Source organism: Hemibagrus wyckioides, linkage group LG21 (assembly GCF_019097595.1).
Source record: "Hemibagrus wyckioides isolate EC202008001 linkage group LG21, SWU_Hwy_1.0, whole genome shotgun sequence".
In the NCBI taxonomy this organism is placed as follows: Eukaryota; Metazoa; Chordata; class Actinopteri; order Siluriformes; family Bagridae; genus Hemibagrus; species Hemibagrus wyckioides.
Genome location: NC_080730.1, coordinates 4,329,507 through 4,338,840, shown reverse-complemented (window position 1 = coordinate 4,338,840; position 9,334 = coordinate 4,329,507). Strand labels below are relative to the sequence as shown.

The window sequence follows — 9,334 nt, the reverse complement described above, 5'->3', positions numbered from 1 at the left end:
CACACACACACTCTCACCCACTTAACCACACACTTACTCACTCACACACACACACACACTCTCACCCACTTAACCACACACTTACTCACTCACACACACACACACACACAAACTCTCACCCACTTAACCACACACTTACTCACTCACACACACACACATACACACACTCACCCACTTAACCACACACTTACTCACTCACACACACACTCACCCACTTAACCACACACTTACTCACTCACACACACACACACACACTCACCCACTTAACCACACACTTACTCACTCACACACACACACACTCTCACCCACTTAACCACACACTTACTCACTCACACACACACACATACACACTCTCACCCACTTAAACACACACTTACTCACTCACACACACACACACACTCTCACCCACTTAAACACACACTTACTCACTCACACACACACTCTCACCCACTTAACCACACACTTACTCACTCACACACACACACACACACACACTCTCACCCACTTAACCACACACTTACTCACTCACACACACACACATACACACTCTCACCCACTTAACCACACACTTACTCACTCACACACACACTCACCCACTTAACCACACACTTACTCACTCACACACACACACACTCTCACCCACTTAACCACACACTTACTCACTCACTCAATCACACACACACACTTAACCACACACTTACTCACTCACTCAATCACACACACACACACACACTTAACCACACACTTACTCACTCAATCACACACACACACACTTAACCACACACTTACTCACTCACTCAATCACACACACACACTTAACCACACACTTACTCATTCACTCACCCACACACACACACTCGCCCACTTAACCACACACTTACTCACTCACTCAATCACACACACACTCACACATTTAACCACACACTTACTAACCCACTTAACCACACACTTGCTCACTCAACCACACAAACACACACACACACTCACTCAACCACACAAACACACACACTCACTCAACCACACACACACACACACTCACTCAACCACACACACACTCACTCACTCAACCACATACTAACACACTCACTCACTCAACCACACACACACTCATCCACTTAACCTCACACTCACTCATTGAACCACACCCTCACCCACCCACACTCATTCTCACCCACACACACACACTCACCCACAAATTCACTCAACCACACACTCATATAGCTCCACACTCAAATAGCCACACACTTTCTCACTCACTCCATCACACACACACAATGAAAAACACAATAAAATAATTTATGGCTCACAGAAAAACAATGTCTCATCAGTTTCACAAACACAAACAAGCACAGAAATGAAGAATAAAGAGAGGCTTTCAGTAACGCCGGCCAAGGAAAGTGGTATCAGCGCTGTCTGTGGTGCAACGACTGTCCACTGATGTCTCCAGGTCTGACAGGAGAAGAGATACCAAGATGGAAGACAGACAGGTATATAGACAGACAGACAGACAGACACAATCAAAGAGAGCATAAAAGCATGGAAACAAAACAGTGAGGACAAGTGACTGATAACAGACAGGTAAAAGCAGAGAGTATTAACACAACAGACATATTTAAACACATGTGTATCTGTATACACCGAGCATAACATTCAGAGCACTGAGAGGCGAGCTACTGTTGCTCAAATTGCTGAAGTTGTTAATGCTGGTTCTGAGAGAAACGTGTCAGAATACACAGTGCAGGACGGGTTTTGGCAGCAAAAGGGGGACCAGCACGATATTAGGCAGGTGGTCATAATGTTATGCCTGGTTGGTGTATCCCTACCTGTGTAACTCAGCGATGGAAACAGAAATACACGAACAGCAAGGTACGGCTGTGCTCTTAGTAGTCTGATAAACTCATTCTTACTCGTATATACAAAGCAAAAGCAGACCTGCTAAACCTGAAGAGAAATAAAGATTCTAACAGGGCGGAAGAGTAAAAAAAAAAAAAAATCAGTATCATTTGTATTATTAAAATATAATAATCAATGTAAGTTTTTCACACATCGCAGGAAAAGTTTTCCTGAATAAATGTTCAGCCGTTTTGACCCTTTTCGGTATCCACAATGTGAGTGCGTTGCCAATTGATTTAACTGATCTTTATATTATAAACTTGTCTAATTTTATCTATATCGAACACACGCTCACAGACGTTAGCTCACATTAATGAAAACACAATATTTACTTACTTATTAGCTGGAAAAACTGAGACGAGAGTACTAAGACGTCACATTGAAGCAACTGAGCATTTGAGAGTTAAGGGCTTTGCTCAGGGGCCCGGCATTGGCAGCTTAGTGGATGTGGGATTCAAACTCACAACCTTCTGATCAGCAGTCCAACACCACATGCCTACAAGGTCTCTACTCTTATATCGAGAGCGACTTACATTTTCATACAACTGAGCAACTGATGGTTAAGGGCCTTGCTCAGGGGCCCGGTAGTGGCAGCTTAGTGGCACTCGGATTTGAACTCACCACCTTCCCGATCTGTAGTCCAACCCCTTAACCACTACGCTAACACAAGTTGAGAGAAAGGGGGGGCGGGGCTTCCAGGGTGATTCAGTTCATATGGGCGAGTTCAAAATGAAATGCTTTTCGTAAACGCTTGTGTTTTTAATGTATTGTTGAGTTATCAGTGTTTAAACCCCAAAAGGTTAGAAGGTCTGCAAAGGTTTGTATGTAATTAAATAGAGTTATTTCTAGTCACGCATTAAATATCTAGTTTCCCAGTCGTGGTCCTGTGTAGCTGATTGCATTGCTCTGCTCATGTGACTTTACTCGTTTTAGCGTCATTAAGCTGTGAGCTGAATCAGGTGGGTTTTATTTCTAACAGGGAAAAGAGCCAGCAATGCTGCACGACTGGGATTAGGAAACCCTGATCCGAGCCGATGCGCGGATAAAAGCAGGAGGTACTTACCAGCTTCGGAGCATACGTTCGGTGTTATTTGATGCATGGCAGCTGCAAAAACTTGAATGAAATACGACGTGCTACATCAAGACAGAGTTACATTCAATTCGATTGCTGCAATTTGCGTCATTTACACAGTGCCATGATGAACATTTTCTGCCTCGGATCGACTCCCCGGAGGAAGTAAACGGACCGATTTAGGTCCTTGATCTCTGGGGAATGTTAGCTTAAGGCCTGGCATCTGTCTTGTGACTGTCTCGCTAATTCACTTACGTTCCTTTCGACTCAATCCATCTAGCTGCTTCTGTACAGTGTTACAAAGTCTTAATGCAAATTGAGGAAGGCCAGAAAACAAAGTAGGTCAAAGAAACGCAGCTGGAAGCGACGCTGAAGAGACGCCACAGGACAAGCACATGCATCTTAACACATCACATAGTTATAGTTCGCGCACACACACACCCCAAAGTCTGATCAAAATCTAAAATAAATAAATAAATAAAAATATCAAAATGCTTGGTTGAGGTGGAAAAGATGCAATAAAGCACCAGCTTTTGTGATTAGTTCCATTTTCGTTGCAGTATTTGGTCTCTGGATGTTTTAGTCGTCTCAGGTAACTTTTAGAAGAAAAAAAAACATCTGCAAACATCTGGACGGAAGCACACCTCAGGGCCATGCACTTACCAAAGCTGATGTTGTATTCTCCACCCCGCTCACGGTACATCTGGTAGACGAAGAAGGAGGACAAAGGTTTGAGGAGGAGGCTGAGGATGGCCATGCCCACGCTGAAGCGGAACAGATCTGTTGGTTGGTTTGCAGAGTAAAAAATTGCGATGTGGAGGATGTCGATTATGATCGTCAGTAACAGACCGATCAGGAACTGAAGGAGATAACAGAAAGAAAGAATAAAAAGCAAAGTTAAAATATCCTAACAATATCTATCTATCTATCTATCTATCTATCTATTGAAAGAAAGAAAGAAAAAAAGAAAGAAAGAAACTGAAAAGAAAAAAACTTAAAAGAAGAAAAAAAAGAAGAAATTTGAAAAGAAAGGGGGAAAATAATGAAAAGAAGAAAGAAAGAAAGAAAGAAAGAAAGAAAGAAAGAAAGAAAGAAAGAAAGAAAGAAAGAAAGAAAGAAATGAAAAGAAAGGGGGGAAATATTGAAAAGAAAAAGATGAAAAGAAGAAAATGAAAAGAAAGAAAGAAAGAAAGAAAGAAAGAAAGAAAGAAAGAAAGAAAGAAAGAAAGAAAGAAAGAAAGAAAGAAAGAAAGAAAGGGGGGAAACTAAAAAGAAAGAAAGAAAAAAAGAAACTTGAAAAACAGAAAGAAAGAAAGAAAGAAAGAAAGAAAGAAAGAAAGAAAGAAAGAAAGAAAGAAAGAAAGAAAGAAAGAAAGAAAGAAAGAAAGGGGGGAAACTAAAAAGAAAGAAAGAAAAAAAGAAACTTGAAAAACAGAAAGAAAGAAAGAAAGAAAGAAAGAAAGAAAGAAAGAAAGAAAGAAAGAAAGAAAGAAAGAAAGAAACTGAAAAGAAAAGAACTTAAAAGAAAAGAAGAAAAAAAAGAAGAAATTTGAAAAGAAAGGTGGAAAATAATGAAAAGAAAGAAAGAAAGAAATTATTTTGATATGTTTGATAAGACTAATTTACTTATGTTTGTCATTTGTTTTGAGACTTTTCTTAAATACAGATGTGTTCAGATACAGATGTGTTCAGGTTCCTCAGAGACATACCATCAGTACAGCGTCTACAGAGTCTCTCTGAGCCATGGCCCACACTCCCACACCCAGAACGCTGAAGTTTGTAGCGATGTAAGTAGGAGGTAACCAGCCGATGCAGCCGCTGTGATTGCACAAACACACGTTACACAACACAACACAACTCAGGATCTAGTTGCTTCATAAGGAACCAGGAGAACATCTTCGAGCCTGGACTTCATCTGGACTGCCATGTTAAAACCTACAACCGACATTTTTTTTCTTCCTCCAACTGCAATTTTCTCGACTTTCTCTACACTTATTTCTATATAGTTCTTATTGTCATTTATTTTTTAATTTCCATATATTTCCTTATATACTCTATTTAATTTCTATTTTTTTTAAATTTTATACTATTAATTCTCTTTTTTAACTCTATTTTTTATAACAATTTGACTTATTTATATAACAAGGACAGCCATAAAAAGTAAATCTCGTACCGTGTGTGTGATTGTGTATGTGACAAATAGAATTAAAAGAAAGAAAGAAAGAAAGAAAGAAAGAAAGAAAGAAAGAAAGAAAGAAAGAAAGAAAGAAAGAAAGAAAATTGTTTCCATATATATTTTTTTTATTTAATTTTTATTTTTTTATCTACTATTAATTCCCTCTTTTTCTCACTCTAATTTTTAATAACAATTTGACTTTTTTATATAAAAAAGATTTTCTGCCACTGTATTCTGAAAGAGATTTATAATTCAGTTTTAAACACACAGGCCCTTAAAGCCAACACTGTTTGGTTAGTTTCAGTACGCACCCCATGAACCCCAACCACAGTGAACAAGTTTCTATTAGAGATGAAAGTGTCATTAGTTACACTACAGCTGACCAGGCAATAAGGATAAAAAGTAAGATCACAGATATGTCTGAAATTCCCGAGTCTATCAGGTCTTCAGCAGTCGTTTGCACTACTTTACTTCCTCCTCACGTAAACCAGACAATCATGTCTGGATTCTGCCTTGTATTCTGCAATGAACAGGACTAAGCCTCCTGTAACCACCAGAAGTTTCATGTCTTCTATCTGTGCTGAACTGAAAACTAGCCGAAATGTAGACAGACACAGAGAGAGCAGCAGAAATTCCTCGGGTATGTGAGGAGAAGAATCACTCAGGAGCCACTTTACACACTCACCAGACTGTTAGGAACCAGTGGACCACCAGGATGGCCTGAAAAACACACACACACACACACACACACACACATATATATATATATACACACACTGTGAGGAACTTCCATTGACTTCCATTAATGCATAGTGATATATTTACTATAAACATAAACATCTATGGTGGGTGATTATATAATATATATATATATATATATATATATATATATATATATATATATATATATATATAGGATGAACAGGATGTACAGTGGGTGTGTGAATATAACATATATCCCTATATTATATCTATATTAAATATGGGGATGTTATATATGACATATGTATGATGTATGATATGAAAAAGAGAGAGAGAGAGACAAAGAGAGAGGAGACAGAGACAGAGACAGAGAGAGAGAGAGAGACAGAAAAAGACAGAGAGACAGAGAGAGAGAGAGAGAGAGAGAGACAGAAAAAGACAGAGAGAGAGAGAGAGTGAGAGAGAATGAATGAAATGAACAATATTACAAAGAAGGCATGATGTTATGTGTTGTATAAACAATGTAGCTAAAAAGTAAGCAAATAAGTTAGTAAGTAAGTAAGTAAATAAAAACAGCAGTGCATTGTGTTCATCTGATCAGCCACAGGGAAGAAGTTATTCCTCAATCGGTTTGTGAGCCAGCTTTTGCACCTTCCTGATGAGAGCAGGGTAAATACTCCATAATGTCGAGGTTATATCTTACACCTAAACTTAACCCTAACCTCGTTATTAACTTTAAAGAACCTTCTGGAAGATTAAGTAACTAAACAATACTAAAGCAGCTGGAATGAAGGCAGGTTACAAAAACGACACTTTCTGGTGACATGTTATTATTAACTCAAGTCAAATGACCTCTTAATATTTAAAAAAATACCTGATTTTAACGTCACTAAAAGCGACATTTTAATACATTTCGCACGATGACGACGAACTTAGTTTGTGCGCGCGACAAAAACAAAGCCAACAGCGCGCGAGCGAAAGTAATAAAAGGTGACAAATTCAGTCAAATTACCTTCAGGTTTATGGCCGGAATTTCCATTTTAAGTGTCTGAAATCTAAATCTACTTCAGGCCTGCGTAAAAAATCCTAAACTTTAAGCTTTAAAAGTTGGGTGCAGAAGTTTGGTGCGCGGGGCCCCGCCCTCTGACGGGGCACAAAACATTCGACATGTGACAGGGGTATGACTCTGATCACGTGACTCCTAACAACGTCACTCTCCCTGTCTCTGTTACTATTCCCTACTCCGTGTTCCCTGCTCCCTACAGCTTCTAATTCCCCACTCCCTACTCCCTACTACTCTCTATTCCCTACTTCTCCCTATTCCCTACTACTCCCTATTCCCTACTTCTCCCTATTCCCTACTCCCTACTACTCTCTATTCCCTACTTCTCCCTATTCCCTACTCCCTACTACTCTCTATTCCCTACTTCTCCCTATTCCCCACTCCCTACTCCCTACTACTCTCTATTCCCTACTTCTCCCTATTCCCTACTCCCTACTACTCTCTATTCCCTACTTCTCCCTATTCCCTACTCCCTACTACTCTCTATTCCCTACTTCTCCCTATTCCCTACTCCCTACTCCCTACTACTCTCTATTCCCTACTTCTCCCTATTCCCTACTTCTCCCTATTCCCTATTCCCTACTTCTCCCTATTCCCTACTTCTCCCTATTCCCTACTACTCTCTATTCCCTACTTCTCCCTATTCCCTACTTCTCCCTATTCCCTACTCCCTACTACTCTCTATTCCCTACTTCTCCCTATTCCCTACTCCCTACTACTCTCTATTCCCTACTTCTCCCTATTCCCTACTTCTCCCTATTCCCTACTCCCTACTACTCTCTATTCCCTACTTCTCCCTATTCCCTACTTCTCCCTATTCCCTACTCCCTACTACTCTCTATTCCCCACTTCTCCTTATTCCCTACTTCTCCCTATTCCCTACTACTCTCTATTCCCCACTTCTCCCTATTCCCTACTCCCTACTACTCTCTATTCCCTACTTCTCCCTATTCCCTACTTCTCCCTATTCCCTACTCCCTACTACTCTCTATTCCCTACTTCTCCCTATTCCCTACTTCTCCCTATTCCCTTCTCCCTACTCCCTACTACTCTCTATTCCCTACTTCTCCCTATTCCCTACTTCTCCCTATTCCCTTCTCCCTACTCCCCACTCCCTACTCCCTACTACTCTCTATTCCCTATTTCTCCCTATTCCCTACTACTCCCTATTCCCTACTTCTCCCTATTCCCTACTCCTCTCTATTCCCTACTACTCCCTATTCCCTACTTCTCCCTATTCCCTACTCCCTACTCCCTACTACTCTCTATTCCCTACTTCTCCCTATTCCCTACTCCCTACTACTCTCTATTCCCTACTTCTCCCTATTCCCCACTCCCTACTCCCTACTACTCTCTATTCCCTACTTCTCCCTATTCCCTACTTCTCCCTATTCCCTACTCCCTACTACTCTCTATTCCCTACTTCTCCCTATTCCCTACTCCCTACTACTCTCTATTCCCTACTTCTCCCTATTCCCTACTTCTCCCTATTCCCTACTCCCTACTACTCTCTATTCCCTACTTCTCCCTATTCCCTACTTCTCCCTATTCCCTACTTCTCCCTATTCCCTACTCCCTACTACTCTCTATTCCCTACTTCTCCCTATTCCCTACTTCTCCCTATTCCCTACTCCCTACTACTCTCTATTCCCTACTTCTCCCTATTCCCTACTTCTCCCTATTCCCTACTCCCTACTACTCTCTATTCCCCACTTCTCCCTATTCCCTACTCCCTACTACTCTCTATTCCCTACTTCTCCCTATTCCCTACTTCTCCCTATTCCCTTCTCCCTACTCCCTACTACTCTCTATTCCCTACTTCTCCCTATTCCCTACTTCTCCCTATTCCCTACTCCCTACTACTCTCTATTCCCCACTTCTCCCTATTCCCTACTCCCTACTACTCTCTATTCCCCACTTCTCCCTATTCCCTACTCCCTACTACTCTCTATTCCCCACTTCTCCCTATTCCCTACTCCCTACTACTCTCTATTCCCTACTTCTCCCTATTCCCTACTTCTCCCTATTCCCTTCTCCCTACTCCCTACTACTCTCTATTCCCTACTTCTCCCTATTCCCTACTCCCTACTACTCTCTATTCCCCACTTCTCCCTATTCCCTACTCCCTACTACTCTCTATTCCCTACTTCTCCCTATTCCCTACTTCTCCCTATTCCCTTCTCCCTACTCCCTACTACTCTCTATTCCCTACTTCTCCCTATTCCCTACTTCTCCCTATTCCCTACTCCCTACTACTCTCTATTCCCTACTTCTCCCTATTCCCTACTTCTCCCTATTCCCTACTCCCTACTACTCTCTATTCCCTACTTCTCCCTATTCCCTACTTCTCCCTATTCCCTACTTCTCCCTATTCCCTACTCCCTACTACTCTCTATTCCCTACTTCTCCCTATTCCCTACTTCTCCCT

At 41.1% G+C, this 9,334-nt stretch overlaps 1 protein-coding gene across 2 annotated transcripts in view; it reads right to left on the bottom strand.

Annotated features, from left to right (window-relative positions):
* The window catches only part of agtrap (angiotensin II receptor-associated protein), a 12,750-nt gene extending 5,738 nt beyond the window's left edge, over window positions 1-7,012 (bottom strand). The window contains exons 1-5 of one of the 2 annotated variants that reach the window (XM_058373831.1): window positions 6,856-7,012; window positions 5,827-5,861; window positions 4,675-4,783; window positions 3,629-3,824; window positions 1,172-1,449 (exon numbers count right to left, since the gene is read on the bottom strand). In XM_058373831.1, coding sequence (XP_058229814.1) covers window positions 1,376-1,449; window positions 3,629-3,824; window positions 4,675-4,783; window positions 5,827-5,861; window positions 6,856-6,882 — 441 coding nt within the window. In that variant the 5' untranslated portion in view covers window positions 6,883-7,012 and the 3' untranslated portion in view covers window positions 1,172-1,375. Of the gene's footprint in view, window positions 1-1,171; window positions 1,450-3,628; window positions 3,825-4,674; window positions 4,784-5,826; window positions 5,862-6,855 lie in introns of those variants that run through there. The other variant, XM_058373830.1, reaches the window with a different exon arrangement.
* Between the last annotated feature and the right edge of the window lie 2,322 nt (window positions 7,013-9,334).